The 21,239-nt window shown below is 37.5% G+C and overlaps 1 protein-coding gene across 1 annotated transcript in view; it reads left to right on the plus strand.

Annotated features, from left to right (window-relative positions):
- LOC149227200 (uncharacterized protein At1g03900-like) overlaps window positions 1-17,736 on the plus strand; it is a 30,794-nt gene extending 13,058 nt beyond the window's left edge. The window contains exons 2-3 of the mRNA XM_089377710.1: window positions 16,719-17,015; window positions 17,151-17,736. Of these exons, the coding sequence (XP_089233836.1) occupies window positions 16,719-17,015; window positions 17,151-17,222 (369 nt within the window). The 3' untranslated portion in view covers window positions 17,223-17,736. The remainder of the gene's footprint in view (window positions 1-16,718; window positions 17,016-17,150) is intronic.
- Window positions 17,737-21,239: the final 3,503 nt, after the last annotated feature.

The raw sequence follows: 21,239 nt of genomic DNA on the forward strand, positions 1-21,239 counted from the left end.
CCAAAATAGATCTCCACACTGAGCCTTAAACAACAAGACTCTTGAAGAAGTCTTCACTGGTGAAAAGCCCGAGGTTGGGCACTTAATGATCTTTGGCTGCCCTGTCTACTTTCATGTGCCAAAGGAAAAGAGGAACAAGTCGGAAGCTTCAGGGAAGAAAGGTATGTTTGTCGGTTATTGTGAAAATTCTAAAGCTTACAAAATATGCATGCCTGGTCAAAGAACAATACAATTTAGTAGGGATGTAACATTTGATGAAGATGCAACTCTTGGAAAGGCAAGAGACACTCCTGCTAATGTTGAAAGTCAGGATGATGCCTTGGATGCTCAAGAATATCCTCTAAGCCTAATCTTGTTGATGAACCCATGGGACCCATGGACCCCTTAGATCCTCCTGCTAGAAAGAGACCATTATGTCTTCGTGACACTCTACAAGATGCTGATAGACATGTTGCCCCTAGAGGAAGCTTCAGAGGAAGTAGGAAACCATGCTGGTTCTAGTGATATGTTGTAGCCATGATCAACATTATTCAAACTGAATCGTGCACTTTTGAAGACGTAGTGCAAAATCAAGTATGGAAAGATGCAATGGTCAAAGAATATGAGTCCATCACACATAATGGTGTTTGGGAAATAGTTCCAAGACCCCAAGGTAAGTCTGTTGTTGCTTTTAAATGGTTGTTCAAAATTAAACATGGTGCAGATGGAAGTATTGAAAAATATAAGGCTAGATTTGTGGCTAGAGGTTTCTCTCGTAAAGAGGGAATAGACTATGATGAGATTTTTGCACCTGTTGCTCGATATACTACCATCTGATCTATTGTGGCTCTAGTTGCTAGCTAGGGATGGACTCTTCACCAAATGGATGTGAAAACTGCTTTTCTGCATGGCTTCCTCAAGGAAGAAGTATTTGTGGAGCAACCACAAGGCTTTGAAGTACATGACAGAAAAACTCGTGTGTAGACTGAAGAAAGCTCTCTATGGATTGAAGCAAGTCCTAAGAGCCCAATATACTCGCATTGATAGCTTTTTGATGAAGATTGGTTTTACCAGAAGCAATGCTGATCCAAATCTCTACTTCAAAACGGTCCAAGGTATGCCTTTGATTTTGGTATTATATGTTGATGACTTATTCTTGATAGGTGGAGAACCTCTTATCCTCCAGTGTAAGAGGGAGTCAACTTTTGAATTTGAAATGAAAGATATTCATTTGATGCACTACTTTTTGGGCCTAGGCATATGGCAAAGACTTGGTGAGATTTTCCTTTCTCAAGGAAAATATGCTGTCAAGCTTCTGGAAAGATTTTGTATGACCAATGGAAATGAATTTCAAAAAGTTATGTGGTGAAGCTGTAGGACTGGATTTGGCTAATCCTTTTGACTATCAACAACATATTGGGGCATTGATGTTCTTAGTGAACACTAGACCGGACATGCTTTGTTGTCAATACTCTGAGCCAATAAATGATTAAGCCATCTCATGCACACTAGATTGCTGCAAAGCATGTGTTGAGACACCTGCATGATACATCAATCTTGGATTGAGATATACTGCTAGAGATGTGAGACTACATGGGTACTCTGATGTTGATTGGGCTGGTAACTCCACTGACAAAAAGAGCACATCTGGATGCTACTTTAGCTTGGGATTTGCCATGATATCGTGGATGAGAAGAAATCAGAATATTGTAGCCCATAACACGGTTGAAGACGAGTACATTGCTACTAACATAGCTAGTTGTGAGGTAGTATAGCCGAGGAAGCTCTTTGGAGAGATGTTTGAGCATGTACTAGATATGATAGTAATATACTGCAACAATAAGAGTGAGATTCAACTTGTAGAAAATCCCTTGTTCCATGACAAGTCCAAGAATATTGAGATTAAATATCACCATATTCGGGATATGGTGCAGAGAGGAGCACTGAGGCTCCATCATATTGCAAATAATGGTTAGATAGCTGACATTCTTACCAAGCCTTTGCCAAAAAGGAAGTTTTTGGTATTTAGAGAGTAGCTTGGACTGATGGATGTGACCCTTCCTAGTGGGGGTGGTCATGGATGATCAAGAACATTGAGCTATGCTCTTCCCTCTTGTTTGAGCTCACAAGTTGGGAATGGAGCCAAGAGAACTGCTAGGGTTGAGAGTGTCAGATGTGTGTGATCCCTGTCATGTGTTGACAAGTGCTAACCCCCCTACCATCAAGTCTGGGACTTGCCAAGAGTATACCCCAGTATGCATCCTACCCACAAGCTGGGCTTCTTGGGATTATCACCCATCTGGCCAATGGGTGTAGCTTGGTTGTGCGCAATCCTTGTCATGTGTTGACAAGTGGTAATTCCCCAAGCAGAGATGAGACTTGGTTGTCCAAGGTCCTTGTTATGTGTTGACAAGTGGTAATCCCCTCAAGGTCTGTGGATGCAGGTGTTCTACCACTTGAATCTTATGGTAAAGCTTGGTTGAGCGCAATCCTTGTCATGTGTTCACAAGTGTTAACCCCCCCCAAGCAGAGGCAAGACTTGGTTGTGCGCGATCCTTGTCATGTGTTGACAAGTGGTAATCCCCCAAAGCTTGTGTCAATATGGGAAGATCAATGGATATAAGGTGATATATGAATCTCCCCTATGATGATTCTTCTTCATTAGATTGAGGCATCATTATTCCAAAGCAGAGATGAACAAAGATGCGTAGAGAAAACAAAGACCTTTGTTGCAGAAAGAAATTCCTCCCTAGCCAAGAGGGAGTGTTGAAAATTTGTAGCTCAGGGATGAATTTCGTTAAATAAAATTTCATTTTTGACAATTCTAGAGTGACTTTCTTAAAATAGAAAGTCATTTATAGCATCTCAAGTATGACTTTCCCAAAATATTAAATCACATTGTATCAATTGGTAATCAAGTATAGATGATGGAAAATCACTCAACTTATCATTAATCAATCCTAATAGTTCAATCTTGACTTACTTATCAATATTATCATTACTAGTATCATTTTGACTTAAGAGAGAGTGTTGATGTTTATAGCTCAGATAGGTACTTCCGCATAGGCCTAAGTGTCTAGGCGTGCATGTTGAAGAATGTAACTAGTGTCGGTCTTCATAATTGTTGTATTTTTCTAAAGAAAGAAAAATGATTTTTACTTATAAAAGAAATTGACTTATTAAAGCATGGGTTTCATGCTTGTGTCAATGGTCAATAGGTCAAAGCATCCATTGAGTGCTCTAGGATTTTTGTATTGTGTCAAAGTCAAAGTCATAATGTAAAAGACATTTCATGGGCACCTTAAGTCAAAGAAGGAAAATTGTCTTGTGTCAAAAAGACTCCTCCACCAAGTCAACTCTCTCTCCTACATGTCGGCCTACCCTACTCCTTTAAGTCGGCCTTAGAACAAGTTGACAAGTTGGCCTCATATTGTAGACTCGAACTACTATATATATACAAGAGCACTTGACCAATTAAAGGTGACATATATGTGATTCAATTTGAAGCTATGAAGTAGAAAGAAAGTGTGAAATATTGGAAGAAGATCTTATCCTATGTCTAGAAGAATAGTAAGCCGAGTTTTGAACTTATTAAAGAATAAAAGGAATGCACGTTTTACATCTTAAAGGACGTTTTCATCATAAAGGAAGATTCTACATGAAGTTGCAGGGACAAAAATATTTGTGATAGATCCACGATATTGCAAGACATGGAACCACGAGGTTGCAGGACATAGATCGACGAAGTTGCAAGACATACCGAGATTTTTGTTGAAGAACTAAATTGGGACTTTAGTGGTTGACTTAATGGACAAAAGGAGAACATTTGTTTTTGGCCTGATTGTCTCAATTTGATCTGAATCTACTAATGGAAGAGTTTGACTGCGTTTTCCCCTTTATAGGGGTTTTTCCCTCGCTGAGTGCCTATATCTAGTGTCTCTTTGTTTTTCATGTTTTGGTAGCTGTTTGATGATCAAAGAGATAATAATAACAACAAGAAGAAGAATTTAATAAGAAAATCATAGGCATCTCTCAAAGTTAAAAAGAAATCAAATTTAAATGACCTAACTAAGCTGCCCTAGATTTCTCAACATCGTATTAGAGTTAAGGTTAGTGATGAAAGAATGGTAGCTGGAAGATCACTATTGGTTGGAAGAACAAGAGTTTCATATGTACCTTTCAAGGCCGATCCATCCAGAAGAAAAATCGAACTGATTCTACACATTTCTGGGCACATTCTATTAGTCCTTGCCACAATGACTAGCCCGTAGACCTAAGCAAGGTAGAGCGAAGGATTTTGAAGAGTGTTAAAACTCTGTTTCTGAAGTCCGAAAGTTTAGTTCAACAGTCGATTCAAGACCGAGCACTTTCATAAGGAAAGAAAAAATCCTCAAAATTTGTGGTATCTCAGTGATTCGAATTCTCTAATTTCAGAGATCATAAAGTGTAGAAGTCTGTGCACAATTCATGGGTGATTGGATCCAAGTTTAAATAGTCTCACTGTGGACTAGAAGAAGCCCTAAACAGTCAACAAGGAAATGGATCAAGTGACACTTTGACACAGTCACCATAATATCTGAAGGAGCCGAGACTCCTGTGAAATAAAAGACATGGAAACGCACAGATAAGCCTGGGAAGAAGGACTGAGTTTTATAAAGGCATTCTTATAAGCATGTTTAGGAGCCACCATAAGGATTACAATCTTCCCTAAAAAGAGACTTGTATACATTTATTGAGAAGGGAAGCTGAGACAACTGTGACATAGAACGAAAAACTGTGCATCTACATATAATGTCCAAGTCTAAATGATGACGTAGAAGCTGACCTAGAATCAACCATTCTTGAAATTTGTCAGGCTAGGCAGTAACTCCTAAGGAAAAAATGATTCGTGTGTCTTATTCCATCAGGTAGGTCTTCATTATATACATGAGGGAGAGACTGTTAAGTTCATCTCCCGATGACTGTTCATATTTCTTATTTATCTATTTACATATATTCACCCAATCACAAGGATTAGGTGTCAACATTCCCCCCCTTAATCTGAAGGGATGTTGGTGAGTCCAAGCATCATTCTGAATCGTTCAAGCTTTTCTCTTCCAAGCGCTTTGGTGAAGATGGTTGTAATTTGCTCATTTGTGGAACAATGACTGAGATGGATTGTTTGCCTCAACATGATGTCGAATCAGATGATATTTAGTATTGATGTGCTTCGTGCGATCATGGAACTTTGGGTTCTTGGCCAACTTTATTGTAGAGGTATTGTCAAACATGAGTGGAGTTGATTGTACTTGTTTTACCTACAAATCTTCAAGACTTTTCTTGAGCCACACAATTTCTTTTGTTGCTTCAGCTGCTGCCACGTATTCTGCTTCTGTTGTGGAATCTGCTGGAACTGATTGTTTGCATGATCTCCAGGAGACAGCTCCTGATCCAAGACTCATAGCATATCCTGAAGTAGATACCTCAGTTTCTTTGTCTCCATCGAAGTCTGAATCAGAGTATCCAATCAAGCTGAAGTCGTCCACCTGTGTATACTTGATTCCAAAGTCTTGAGTTCCCTTCGAGTACCTTAGAACTCTTTTTGCAGCAGACCAATGTCCCTCACAAGGCTTTTGCATAAACTGGAGAGGATTCCAACAACAAACGAAATGTATGGTCTGGTAGTAGTTAGGTAGTTGAGACTTCCTACAAGCTGTCTATACTTTGTTGCATCCTCAAATTCTTTTCCTTCAATAGATGTGAGCTTTAAGTTTTGTTCCATTGGAGTAGTAAGAGGATTGCACTCTGTCATGCCAAACTTGTTCAACAGATCTCCAATGTATTTCTTTTGAGAAAGAAATATGGACTTCGGATGTTGGGTTACTTCAATGCCAAGATAGTAATGAACATAGCCCAAATCAATCATTTCAAAACTTTCCCCAATTCCTTTTTTTATGGATGCAATGTAGCTTTCATTGTTCCCTGTCTTCAAAAGATCATCTACATATACCACAAGATATACAACTGTTTTGCCAACTTTCTTGACAAATGAAGTTGCATCATCAAGATCATAATGTTTGAAATTGAGTTTCAGAAGATGCTCAATAGTTTTTCATACCAGGGTCGCAGTGCTTGTTTGAGGCCATACAAGGACCTCACCAGTTTGCTTACTTTATGTTCATGTCCTTTCACAACAAATCCTTCAGGCTGGGACATAAAAACATTCTCTTTTAGATCTCCATTTAAGAAAGCAATTTTTACATCCATTTGGTGGACTTTCCAACCGTTCTGAGCTGCTAGTGCAAAGAGTGTCCGGATGGTAGCCCATTTTGCTGTGGGGGCAAAAGTCTCCTCATAATCGATCCCTTCCTTCTGTGCAAAACCTTTTGCCACAGGCCTAGCTTTGTGCTTGTCAAGTGAGCCATCAGCTTTATACTTGCTCTTGTAGACCCACTTGCAGCCAATTGGTTTGGTTCCTAATGGAGGATCAACCAGCTTCCAAGTGCCGTTCTTTATGAGGGCATCATACTCCTTTTGCATTGCTTCTTTCCATTCATCATGAGAAGCAACTTCTTTGAAGGAAGTTGGTTCAAAATCTGTAGACAAGTTCAATTCACAATCATAAGAAACATCCATATCAATAGGTGAATTAGAGTCGTCCACATCACCTCCATTTTGCTGGTTTGAATTTCTAGTTCCTGTCTTTCCAACCTCATTAGGATGAACACTTTCAAGTGTCTTTGTCAGCCACTTTGGGGGACCTTTCTCAGATGGTCCAGGCTGCTCCGTTGATTGAATTGGGACTGAATCAAGTTTGAGTCTCCCAATTCTATCAATTACATCACTTAAAGCATCATCCATTGTTGGAGTTTCATGCAGGGGAGAGTGTTCTTCAGAAGAAGATTCCACATGTTGATCTAGTATAGGAATCCCCCCTTCAAGATGTGGAATCTGATTATCAAATTCTTGAAATAATTTTGCTTTTGCAAATCTATCCAAGCGATCAAGTTGCTGCTCAACAACATTGAGAGTTTTGGATGATTCAAGAAAAATTACATCTCTAGATACAACAAACTTCTTATTTACTTTATCATAGAGACGGTATGCTTTGGAGATGTTTGAATACCCCAGAAAGATACACTTACGACTTCTACCACCAAGTTTGTTTCTATGTACCTTTGGTATCAAGGCATAACAGGTGGAACCAAAGACCCTGAGATGCTTTATCGAAGGAACATGTCCATACCACATTTTATATGGAGTCTTGTTTCTTATAGCATTAGATGGACATCTATTCTTTATATATGCAACACATAGAACAACATCAGCCCAAAACATTATCTTTACATTTTTTAAGAAGAGCATGGATCGTACCATATTTAAGATTGTCCTATTCATTCTTTCAGCTACACCATTCTATTGGGGATTATAAGGCACAATTGTTTGATGTTTGATCCCATATTGGCAAAGATAGTTTTCAAATTCATTTGATGTGTATTCTTTTCCATTATCAGTGCAAATAGACCCAATATGAGATTGTGCATCATTTTCAATCCATTTATGAAAATTCTTGAATGTTTGAAAAGCATTAGGTTTGTTCTTCAATAAATAAACCCAACACATTCTGGTGTAGTCATCAATAAATGTCATGATATATTTATTTCCATTTGCAGAAGGAACAGGCATTGGACCACATAAATCTGAATGAATGAGTTCAAGTTTTCTATGTGCTCTTGAATGTGAATGCAAGCATCACATTGCTTAAGTTTCCTAAGAATTGTAGGCAAACCAGCAACACCATTTTTCTTCAACAAGCGGAGACTGTGATAGTTCAAATGTCCAAATCTAGCATGCCATAATAAACTTGATGGAAGTGTACCTTCTTCATGATGGGAATTGTATGAGAAATGTTGTGCACAAGCAGAGGTTCCTTGCAGCTTGAGAAGCCTTTCTTCTTCTATTCCCCTCATGACAAGTGAGTGGTCAGATGATTTTCTTACCTCAAGCTTGCCATCAAACATATGAATGGAGTGACCTTGCTGGCGGATGTGGACCAAGGACAACAAGTTTCTCTTGAGTTGTGGGAGATATAGAACATGATGCAGAAGAAAGTCTGGAAGACCATGAAGTTTAAGCCTGATTGTGCCAAGCCCTGATGGCTTGATTTTTGATTGGTCTGCAAAGTATATTGCTCCATCAACATTGTCAGTGAAATCTTCAAAAAAATCTTTTCTATGAGTCGTGGCAGGTTGCTCCTGAATCAAGCAACCAATCATTTTTCCAAGAAGCAAGTGAAGCATTAAATAAATCTTCATTTACTCCAATGTTACATTGTGCCACAACATAGTGAGCGGATTTAGGTGCTTTACTTTTGTCTGTATCATCAGTTTTACCTTTTTGTTGGTTTCTTTTCTCTTCAATTTTGTCCCATGGTAGCTTGCATGTAGAGGCATCATGTGATCCATTTCTTTTGCAGCGTATGCAGTGTAAATCTGCCTTTTCTGCTTGAGAATGTTTGCCCCCCCTGCCTCTGAAATATCTTCCTCTTCCTCTTCGACCACCTCTTCCTCTTGCAGATTCTTGAGCAAGATGCTTTTCTTTATGAGCAAGACACACAACCTCTTCAAAATATTCAGGGGCTGTCTTCTTTCCAAAAGCTTTCTCTCTTTCAGCAAACTTTTTCATAAGAGAGTCAAAGGTTATATCTTTGAGATTTCCATTTGCTTGCAATGAATCAAGATAATTGGAGTAAGTAGGACAAAGTGCCTTGAGAAAAGCGATAAGAGGAATATCCAATTCAACCTTAGTGGATTTGATGTCATGCATTATAGACTTTACTTCATATGCAAGAGCAAGAGGATCATTATTTTGTAGTTCAAGAGTGAAGAGTTTAATCATGAGTTGAACAACTTCAAGTGAAAAATGTGAGTCATAGAGTTCTTTCAACTTTTGTAAAGCTTCAAAGGCAGTTGAATATGACGAAATATGGCGACTCACTTCTTCATTTACAGATGCTGCGATTAATGCATAAGCTTTGTTGTTCTTGTCTTCCCAAATGACGAGCTTTTTGTCTGAGGTAGGCTGTACTGGTTCATTGTCTCCGTCTCCGACACACACTCCTTTCCACAACTCATTGAAAATGAGGGTATGTTTTATCATCCGGGACCATTCAGGATAGTTCTCCTTGCCAGTGAGAACTATTCCCACCATGGATATGATTGAATGCATTATGTAAAAAAAATTACTTCTGCTGATAGAAAAATATATATATGCTATACCTTCCACTTCTCAAATATATATGCTATACCTTCCATATACCCGTATATGTTTTTTTTTATAATACCATATAACACATCGCCATAAAAAACTTAATGAATTTTATGTCACGTTCACTTTTATTCCCATTTGAAATAATATATTATCACTCCATATAATATATTATTATTCTTATTACACATTAATCACGGCCTTCACACATGAACATATGTTTTCATGTAAAAAATGTATCGCACCAAACTTCTGCGTAGGCTTATTCAATATAGGTGTGTTGCCGATTGAGCATAAAAACAATATGGAGCGCTTATGGAATATGGGGAGGTGAGGTGGAAGTGAATTGAAATGAAGCGGCGGTGAACGCAACGTTTCTTTAACACTGCAGAAAGTCGCTTGCTAGAAAAAAATGAGTCCTGGATATGCACAAAATCCAAACTCTCTTCCAACCTGTCGCTTCAGACAAATTAAATCCACGCACGCACAGTTCGCTAGCAAACCCCAAAAAATGAACAACACCTCAACTATGCCCTCTTTTTATTTAAACATACAAACAATGCAGCATGGAGTTAAAATGATCAACACACCGAACAATGGTACCATTTACACCCCATTTACACGCAGACCATGACCAACACAACCAGTGCACAGTTCAATGAAGTTCACGGTCAAACGCAGAGCAGTAATCCAACATTCCATTCAACGCAGGGTACGGTACAGCATACCATTTACATGCAATCCTCCGAGCACACAGCTTCCGGCGTTGTAGCAGAGGAAACGTTGCAGTAGAGGAGCGTTGCAGCAGAGGAAACGTTGCAGCAGAGGAGCGTTGCAGTAGAGGAAGCGTGGCAGCTGCGTTCAGGTCACTAACACCAATGTTTATGGAGTAGCGCTTTGTATGCAACGTTTAGTATGCAGCGAATTATGAATGGACAACGGTTTTGAATGGAGAGACAACACTTTGAATGGACATCTCTTTTGAATGGAGAGCAGAGGAGCAGAGGAGCAAAATAGGGAGTTACAAAGGACATAAAAGCTAAAAAAGGAGCTAGCTCTGATACCATGTCAGGCCAGGTAGTAACTCCATAAGGCAAACATGATTCATGTGTCTTATTCCATCAGGTAGGTCTTCATTATATACATGAGGGAGAGACTGTTCAGTTCATCTACTGATGACTGTTCATATTTCTTATTTATATATTTACATATATTCACCCAATCACAAGGATTAGGTGTCAACAAAATTGAAGAATCATTGAAACAAATCAAGGTCTACAATGATCTATGTCAGTATAAGGAGAAGTCAAAAATAGAAATTTGTAGCAGCCTCTACTACAGTCAATAAAAGGATATCCAACATTTGAGGACCAACTCAAAGCCTTCATCAAGTAAGTATTGTTACTGCTCTTTATGTTTTTAGTCATCTAACAAAATGTGTATGCAGTTTGCAAGAAGAGGTAACAAGCTCTATGAAACATCTATCCTTCAAAGGTATGTAAGTTTTGAGGTATGTATAACTTGCTTATTTTCTAGAGTTAGTTGCTAGTATGTCTCTAGGAATGGCAAATCCTCATTAAAGATTGTTAATATCTAGGAATAATACATATGATAGTCTCTCTCTCATTCACTTGTTCCCTCTTAGAAACCCTATCTCACAATTGTCTAGGGTTTATAGATAGTCCATGATATATGACGATTCTTGGCAATAATGAAATTAAAAGATGTCTAGATTTTGTAGCTCAATTCCCTAGAAACTCACTCTAATGAAAAATTCTAGATGATCATCACACTATTGTACTTGCATATTTTGGTTGTGCTTATCAAGAAATATTGCAGGTATATATTAAGAATGGTAACTTGGTTGACTAATAAGGTTGAACTATGAAGATGCTATCATATTTCAGAGGCAACCCTTCATTAAGGAAAACTTACAAGGTTTGTAAAAGGGGTAACTCAAGGTATGTATACAAATTTATAGTAAATCTTCTTCATATTACAAGGTGCAAACGTTTTGAAATTTGTTCTATATTACTAACTATTTCATATCTAGGATTTTGAATCATAAGGATTCTTGTTTAGGTGATTAATTTGTAGCTTGAATCTAACCTTATCATTTTATCTCTTGCTGTTTGCTCATTTTGGTGAAACCCTAACCTTTAGGGTTCACTGTAAAACCCTAGCCTTTCGATGCTTAGGGTATGCTAATGATGAAACCCTAGTCTACTTAAGGTTTGTTGATAAAGTTTAGAACCTGTAATGAAATATTACTCTCTTGATGTTTAAACCCTAACCTTTTTAGGGTTTGTTGTTGATGTTTAAGTTATATGATAAAACCCTAGATTTTAGGGTTTGGTGAATTAGGGTTTATGACAAAACCCTTGCAATAGTCAAATGAAAACTTGGGTGTATGAGCTTCCGCATGATTGAAACCCTAGTTTGGTCAAAATTGTTAGGGTTTGATGTTTGTATCTAGGGTTTACGATAAAACCTTAGTAGAAGATTGATATAAGAATGATTCCCTAGATATGAAATGCTAGTATGCTAATTTGATTAATGAAATCTAGGGTTTGTGACAAAACCCTAGTAGAATTTAACAAAATTCTAGGGCATAATTTTGAAGATATAAAACGTTACGATTGGATTTCTAACTTGATTTAGTTGTTGATATCGGAAACTTTAAGTCTCAATGATGAAATCTAGGGTTTATGACAAAAACCCTAACAAGTTGTTGAAGTCCAGAATATAAAAATTGTAACCCTTGTTGACTATGAACCTAACTAGGTTTAGGTATTTGATGTCTAAAGCCTAATTGTTTTGACATGATTTGATATAGTTGACTTCATGCTTCTATATATTTGTACTTGGTTGTACTTGCTATTGAAGATTTGCAAGTACATAATCCTCAAAATGTTGAAGATGTTCATAATTGAAGAAGACTTGATAATAATGATGAGCATGATGTCTAAAGCCTAATTGTTTTGACATGATTTGATATAGTTGACTTCATGCTTCTGTATATTTGTACTTGGTTGTACTTGCTATTGAAGATTTGCAAGTACATAATCCTCAAAATGTTGAAGATGTTCATAATTGAAGAAGACTTGATAATAATGATGAGCATGATGAATAAAGGGAGTTGTAAGAATGATGATGACTAGATGACCTTGTTGCCATGAAAAAGAATGATGTTCCTGTATAAATGAAGCTTTGAAAGGTTGAAGTTTCTCCGATGTTATGATAAAGAACCTATAAGAATGAAGTTGTTGATCTCCCTAAGTTGAGAGGGAGCTTGGATCAAAGAAAGTGTATATCTCCCTAGTTGAGAGGGAGGGCATAATGTGACAACTAAGACCTTGAAGAAAGAATAAAAGATCATGGCTGAAGCCTTGCAGATAGATATTCGTGAATGGAAAGTTGTAAAACAAGACTTGCTGATCCAAAAGAAGTGTTGAGGTTGAGTTTGGTGTTACTATAAAAGTTAAAGATGAAAGCTTCCTAGATGTGTTTGAATAATATGATGACGACCTAACAACATCAGTATATTTGAGAACCCCGGAGGTTTGAGTTAACTTATATATATTGAAAGTTTATTACTAATTGGGGTTGTTATTGTGTAGGATCACTTTATAAGAATGTTGAACATTTTGATGCATGCTTGGACTGGTGGATATATCTGATTTAGTCGATAAGGAGAGATGAAGCATATTGGGGCGACAAGATGCTTGGGAGGACATCTGGTTGACCTTTGATAATGTCTAGATCTCGAAGATGGGAGGGTGGCGTTGTCTTGGAGCTCTGACCTTGGATACACACCTAGATCCTTGGGTTGGTGTTAGAGCTTAAGGTCTGATGGTACCTATAGAGGCTAAAGCTTGGAACACACCTTAGTTCCACCCGATTAGATACCTTGGTCATGTATCCAATCTGTAGCACCGCGTGTGCTATGACTCTTCGTAGAGCGTATCATTTTGAGATCTTCCATGTACCTATGTATATATGTAATATGAATACCTCCCTAGTTAAGAGGGAGTGTTGAAGAATGTAACTAGTGTCGGTCTTCATAATTGTATATCTAAATAAAGAAAAAGGAATTTTTATTATAAAAGAAATTGACTTATTAAAGCATGGGTTTCATGCTTGGGTCAATGGTCAATAGGTCAAAGCACCCATTGAGTGCTCTAGGTTTTTTGTATTGGGTCAAAGTCAAAGTCATAATGTAAAAGACCTTTCATGGGTACCTTAAGTCAGAAGAAAAATTGTCTTGTGTCAAAAAGACGACTCCACCAAGTCAACTCTCTCTCCTACATGTAGGCTTGCCCTACTCCTTGAAGAACAAATTGACAAGTCGACCTCATATTGTAGACTCAAACTACTATATATATACAAGTGCAGCCGGCCAATTAAAGGTGACATATATGTGATTCAATCTAAACCTATGAAGTAGAAAGGAAGTGTGAAATATTGGAAGAAGATCCTATCCTATGTCTAAAAGAATAGCAAGCCGAGTTTTGAAGTTATTAAAGAATAAAAGGAATGCGAGTTTCACATCTTACAGGACTCTTTCATCATAATGGAAGATTCTACATGAAGTTGTAGGGCCAAAAATATTTGTGATAGATCCACGATATTGCAGAACATGGAACCACGAAGTTGCAGGACATAGATCCACGAAGTTGCAGGACATGCCGAAATTTTTGTTGAAGAACAAAATTGGGACTTGAGAGGTTGACTTGGTGGAGAAAAGGAGATCATTTGTTTTTGGTCTGGTTGTCTCAATTTGATCTAAATCTACTAGTGGAAGAGTTTGACTGGGTTTTCCCCATTATAGGGTTTTTGCCCTGGCTAAGTGCTTATATTTGATGTCTTTGTTTTTCATGTTTAGGTAGTTGTTTGATGATCAAAGAGATAATAATATCAACAAGAAGAAGAATTTAATAAGAAGATCACAAGCATATATCAAAGTTAAAGAGAAATCAAATTTAAATGCCCTAACTAAGCTGCCCTAGATTTCTCAACAGTGCAAAAGTCCCCAAAGTCTCCTTAGAAACTTCCTCTAGTGTGAGCAAGTTGCATTTGTAACTTAGCCTAAGCCTAACTTAGGAAAAACACATAATTATCTTTTTGGCTTATTGAGCTAAAGTAAACTTAGGAAAAGTAAATTAATTTATTTAGTGATTATGTTTTAATCCCGACTCTTGATCCATGTGAGGTGAGAGCTAATCTTGGCCATCAATCACTTTGGAGATTAATTTTAGGGATTTAGCTCAACGAAAAGTTATAAAAGAAAGGCTAAGGAGATGGAGAAGGCACACCATACAACCACATAAGATTAAGAGGCATCTAAGTGAGGAGTGTGATACTCTACTGTGCTGGGTTGAGGAAGGGGGAATCAAGGAGATCCAAATCAACCAATGAGTGCTTGATGAACTGGATGAGATCCAATTGTTGTATGTATTTACTTAGTTGAGCCATTATCCTAGGACAAAAGCCCAAGTAGGTTTTGAAGAATTTAATGATAAACTAATTTGATTGGGCATAATTTGTTGTTTCATTTATTTTGTGATTGAGATTGGTATATTTTGCTTCTGCTGAATTTATTGTGTTAATGAACCTAGTTGTGCATTTAATTAGTAAATCGATAACTCGCTAGGAATTAAGTGTTGGGTGCTAGGTTTGATGGAATTCTAACATCTACAGTTGTGGGCACATGCCTACCAAGTTGGCACTCTACTGGAGTAGGTAAGTTGGTTCATGTGGGCATGTACCAACACATGCCAAGTAGGTAGGTACATGCCCACATGAACCAACTTACCTACTCCAGTAGAGTGCCAACTAGGTAGGCATGTGCCCACAGATGTCAACTCAATGCAACACCACATATTTTATGCATCCACATTTGTAAGTCACCCACTCCACATTTTTATACAACAAGAGCACCCTACTAATCCAAGTGACAAAATAGATGAAAAATGGGCTATGAGGCAAAGCACCCTCTTGAGATTCCCTCCCATGAAGTGTTCTCACATAAATGCTCATAAAGCTAAAGAAGCATGGAGAACAAGTTTAGAGCAGCCCAAACTAACAAGGGGAACCTAAATCTGCATGGATTATAATCACCATTATCATTCCATCAATCTTGGTTCAAAAATCATGTATTGTACTTTGCTGTTCTTGTTTTGGTCTCCCCTGATTTAATCTAGTCTATACTAACAATGGAAAAATTTAAAGGCCTTTTGCGCTTCATTCATATGCTCAAGAAGAATGAGGTGGCATATTGTGTACGAGCTAGCTTCAAAAATTCCCAAGTACATGTAACCTTTGAATAGATAAAGAGGCATGGTGGTTAAAAATTAATAGTTGTGACTCTGTTGATGTTAAAATAATATCTATGATCATTTTTTTTTCAAAGTCTTTGAATGCACTATTTAGGGCACATTCACAAGGAGAGTCTAGAATTTATGCTGATACTTGTTTTGAATCATTAAACTAACTACTTGACAAATTGGTGCTAGAATTGTGATAACCTGTGTTGCATCATGACCAATGTCCTCTACCGCATGCTTCCACATTTCATATTATAAACATAAATCCATATTTCCACAATAGTCAATTTCCTCAAAAAATAAGGTCCTTTGCTCACATTGACATTTATCATGGTTCCTCAACCAATATGTGTTTAGCCATCCATGATTTTTCAACACCATGCCCTTCCCCAAGTTTGTTTAAGTTGGTCCATCGACCCTTGCATCTTTGATACTCCATTGTCTGACATTGTTGTTCTTAGCTTGTTGTAACCAGGAGCTATATATCCAAACCTAGTTCTATGATTTTCTTTACCGTTTTCTTGTAAAAAAGGAATCAAAAACATTAAGTGTAAGTGTAAGAATCAACGAATCAAAGAATAGGACCAGTTTGTATGGTTAAGCTGTATTGCACACATACAGTTGTCATTTTCTCCGAAGGGGCCAAATTTCTTGGATAATGCTACAGAGGATTGAACTGGAAATGTAAATGGAAAGCTGGAAACTAGCAACATTTGGACATAGCTAACAGAAGTTGCTCTGAGAAATGTTAGGATTTGCAAAGAAAAAGAAGCAAGTGCCAAACATGCTATGCGTTCTGTTATTTGTTATAACTTATTTTGTAGACTTTTTGAATCTTGATATGTTTTGGCATTTTGCTGTGGCCTGTATCAGTTTCAAATTGTAAGTAAATAAAAGCATAATCATTCTTGCCTGCCACATGAAAGACAAGTAAGACTAGTCTAGGTACTACTGTACAGATGCTTCATTGAATTTATGATCTATTGTTTCCTTAGTATTTACATGAACCATCAATGGTATTAAATTAATCTAATAAGGTCCTGTTTTACTTCTGTCCTCAGCATGCCGTATTAAGAGTTATCTTTGATTGGTGAACAGTTTCATTTTGTCATGGTGTTCAATGTTCCTTTTCATGATTGAAGGATGAATATTTAATGATCATTGCAGGAAGGTGAGACTATCCGTATAAATGTCAAGAATAAAGCATCTGCAGGTACAGGCATGCTTTCAGCTGCAGGCTTAGCAGGGAGTGTCTCAAGCACGGGCAGACAAAAAGCATCTCTTGCCCCTCCCCCGGGGAGTGGGAGAATCAGGTCTCCTCTACCTCCCCCACCTAATGATACAGTGACAGCCAAAATTGGCTCTGCGATGATTTCCAGTCCAATTCAAAACACTGGATCAATGTTTTCAAGGGACACTTCAAGGCATAATGTTGATCCCTTATCAGATCTTTCTCAGCTTGAGGTAAGTTTTGCTGTTATCCCTTATAATTATTTGTTGATTTCTGTTATTTACCTTTCTGCTTCCTTCTGGGAAGTAAATTCAGATTGACCATGTCTGGAATCAATTGAATTTTTCCTTTCTTTTGAGGGTTTGAAGATGAGCCTGCCTTCAAGCACTTCTTCTGGTTCAGCAAAGACCGCTTCTGCTTCTGGCTGGGCAGCATTCTGAAGAATCTGTTGCAACCAATTCCAACTTTCAGTGAACAAAGCTTGTCGCCAGTTCAGCTTCTTCAGTCATAATGGAAAAACACCTAGAAATGAAAGGAAAGTGAATTCACATTTGCTGCCTCAATCATAGGTGCAGTTCCTAAAGAGATTTAAGAAATTAAGTGTGAGTACGAAACATGATGGTTAAAGCATCTTGTGAAGATGTTTGTCTATCTTCTACCTTGATTTAAACCATGAGTGTTTGAGAGACTATTCTAGAATATCTGTAAACATGTTTGCAGATTGAAGTATAGTGTTCTGTAAGACTAGCTTAAGCAGCATGTCAATTTAGTGTCTGTGTTTGCCAAAATATCACAGGTGATGTAAACCTTTGGAAGGATGAATTTTTTTCAGGTAAATCAGAATTGAACTTTGTCTTTAACGTATTTTATGTTGCCTTTGTCCAACATAAAGGCACATTTTTAAGCATGTATGTCTGAACAATGAATTCACAAGAGGGCTTATTATTGGTGTTATGGGTACGACTGTAATGACTATGATCTTTGTGGAATCATTATGGAACTGGTAGGCAGGCATGTTTCATTTTTGCTATACCTAGCGTGTATTGCCTGGAATAGTACCATCGCCTCTGTAGTTCAAAGACTTTCAAGAAAGTATTCTAAATGTAAGCATAGAATTCTGTTCTACTTTTTATAAATCCAAGATAGGATAGCAATGGTTCTTCTTTTAATAAGTGCCAATGACACTAGTGATGCTTTTTGTTCGTTTTTAACAACACTAGATAAATGAATGAACAAGCACACAGATAAACTGCGAGAAAGTAAATGTTATGAAATATGTCTTCATTATATTTTTAAAGGTCCTTTACCCTTTTGAAGAACTTGGATTTAAAATTAGGAAAGGATGTTTATACAAGTTTCCTATTTGGTAATGCATTCAGAGCACAAATTTTTGGATCTGGGAAAAAGAATATCGGGTAATGGCCTGACTGATTTTCAACTGAAGTGCATGCTACTTTGCTTGCTGAATTGATTGGTATTGTTAGTTGATCTTGTTCTGTATTTCAATTTTTGTTCATTACACTTATCAAAAACCAATCCTTTATTTATAATAGTCAAGTGCATCATGAATGCCAGTACTAAGCAATTTCTATGCAGCTTTTGTCATCTTCAGTTTCAAAAAAATTACAATCAAATAATTGTTCTCATTAGGTTTCACCCTATGAAGGTAACAATTTCGATATGTTCCATTTTAAGCATTGGTTGGTTGTCAACAAGTCTATCTTTTCTTGCTATTGCGGTAGAAAGGAATAAAACATGCTCCTCCATCAATCATATGCATTGTGCAAGGATTCATGTATTTTAACATTTTTTGTTCTTAAGAGATCTGATAAAATGTCCCTTTCTGAAGCGTTTGCTACATGTTATAAATTTATTAAGTTTATGAAAGTGATGTTAAAGAGCATTTGGGTGATAACATCCTAAGATTCGTGAAACAAGATTTCAAGTGCAAAGGCAAGATTTTAAGTGAGGGATGCACCTATCCTGTAGTTGCATCTAATGATGCTTGGATTTGCATTGTAACAAAAGAACCTCTACAAGGGGGACAACAATTTATATCTTGCTTTATTTTATTATTATTATTTTTGTGTTTAGAGGAATAGGAAACTAGGTCAGGCTTGTACTCGTGTGAGTTGGGGTTGATTCCAACTGTTACCAATATTACCTCTAGGTGCAGCGCACAGCCCCCAAGCACAGCACAGGGGTTAAGTGAGGTTTGAACCAGCGACATTGCAAGGAGTTCCTTCATAGTACACTCTATTGCCAATTGATCTACACCCTTGGGGGCTTTCAAAGAAAGGATATGGGGGTGGGCTTTGATCCACTTATTTGTGCATGGGTCATGGGACCATTTTTAATCTATAGTCTCTTTGGGTGCAACCACATGTTTGACCACTACCTCAAGGTGCCCCCATGGCTTTAGTGCTAGGCCCTCACAAGAATTGAACCTTGCCCAACGGTGAAAAGCTCCTTGCTTTCCACCATTGAATCCAACCCATTATTATTTTTATTGGCAGTTGCTTTCTTATATTCCATGTGGCAATTCTGCACCTTCCCAATATGAAAATATATTCAATGAAACAAGACATATATACAACATTCAATTATTCAAGTTCTGCTAAGAAGCCATGGGTGGGGAGTATCTATTCCACCAAAGATGCCCAGGACTTGCATCTGGGTCCAGTTGTGTTTGCAAATGCAAGCACTAGCACAAGCACGAGTACAAACATAGAACATGTCATTGTAAAGACTTGAACCCTGATGGGGCCAATAAGAACACCCTGCTTTCACTGACCCAGAAAGGCACCATTGACTTTGCTTTATTATTTTAATGAGTTAGAAACCCTAGTCACAATGAGAATAGTTGAGTATGTGGGCCGACAGTTGGGTCATTAACGTAAATTGAGACTCTATAATATTAGGACTCCTAACAAAACACTTTTACTTAATGCTACCACTCCTAACAGCTAGCTCAAGAGTCAAGACTACGGATCTATATACCAACAGCGTTTATCCTGCTAGCAATAACCAGACAGAGAGAGAGTTACCAACCAAACCAAGGAAAATGATACCTGCTTAAAACACTTTAACAGTAAGGTCCCTTGTACTTTTTAATGCACCACATACTCTCTATATATGTGAACAGAACAACAAACCAAAAAATCAAGAAAGCAAGTGTAGAAGCTAGAAGGTATTCAAGGCTAGGAGGAAGAGTTCGGTCCTGAGGGTTATGGAACCCCTTAGCAATTCATGGTCATTGATAAATAAGACATTTTACTTATATCTGTCTTGTGTTACAGTTGCGTGCCTCAAGAAAATCAACAATAGTATTATAGTGGTGCTTGGAGCCTATGAACTGGAAACTGTAGAGGAGATACAAATAAGACCAGGGAGAAGATACCTTCTTGAAACAAACCAAGGAAAATGATACCTGCTTAAAACACTTCAACAGTAAGGTCCCTTGTGTACTTTTTAATCCACCACATACTCTCTATAGATGTGAACAGAACAACAAACCAAAAACTCAAGAAAGCAAGTGTAGAAGCTAAAAGGTAGTCAAGGCTAGGAGGAAGAGTTATAGATGCATAAACAAGCTTATGTTGATGTATTGAATGACTCCATTGATAAATAAGACGTTTTACTTATATCTGTCTTATGTTACAGTTGCGTGCCATCAACAATGGTATTATAGTGGTGCTTGGAGCCTATGAACTAGAAAGAGTAAAGGAGATACAAATAAGACCAGGGAGAAGATACCTGCTTAAAACAAACCAAGGAAAATGATACCTGCTTAAAACACTTCAACAGTAAGGTCCCTTCCACATACTCTCTTTAGATGTGAACAGAAAAAAAAACCAAAAACTCAAGAAAGCAAGTGTAGAAGCGAAAGGTAGTCAAGGCTAGGAGGAAGAGTTCAGTCATGAGGGTTATGGAACCCCTTAGCAATTCAATGTGGCCAATATATAAAAACAAGCTACTTGGTTGACTTTTCGTGCTAATCAAGCAAAGAGAATTATTTATCTCCAATTTTCATATGGAAGCCCTGAGGCAATCTAGCGGCCAACATTAAACACAGGTAGGTTAGTTGAGGAGGTAGTTAAATAAGTTATCACTTGATGAATAAACAAGCTTATGTTGATGTATTGAATGACTCCATTGATAAATACGACGTTTTACTTATATCTGTCTTGTGTTACAGTTGCATGCCTCAAGAAAATCAACAATGGTATTATAGTGGTGCTTGGAGCCTATGAACTGGAAAGAGTAAAGGAGATACAAATAAGACCAGGGAGAAGAAGTTTAATTTAAGGCGTGTATATCTGAACCTAGTGTGCTTAACTGAGGCAAGTTCCAAGGTTAAATTAGCAATTAGAAGTTATAAATTGAAAGGGTGAGCTCTGTAATATTTCTTAAGTTCAACATTTAATTATTTAAAATGCTCAGCTTTGGGGATTTCT

Source organism: Pinus tabuliformis, chromosome J (assembly GCF_031772625.1).
Source record: "Pinus tabuliformis cultivar Carrire ecotype Pingquan chromosome J, CPIR1, whole genome shotgun sequence".
Classification (NCBI taxonomy): domain Eukaryota; kingdom Viridiplantae; phylum Streptophyta; class Pinopsida; order Pinales; family Pinaceae; genus Pinus; species Pinus tabuliformis.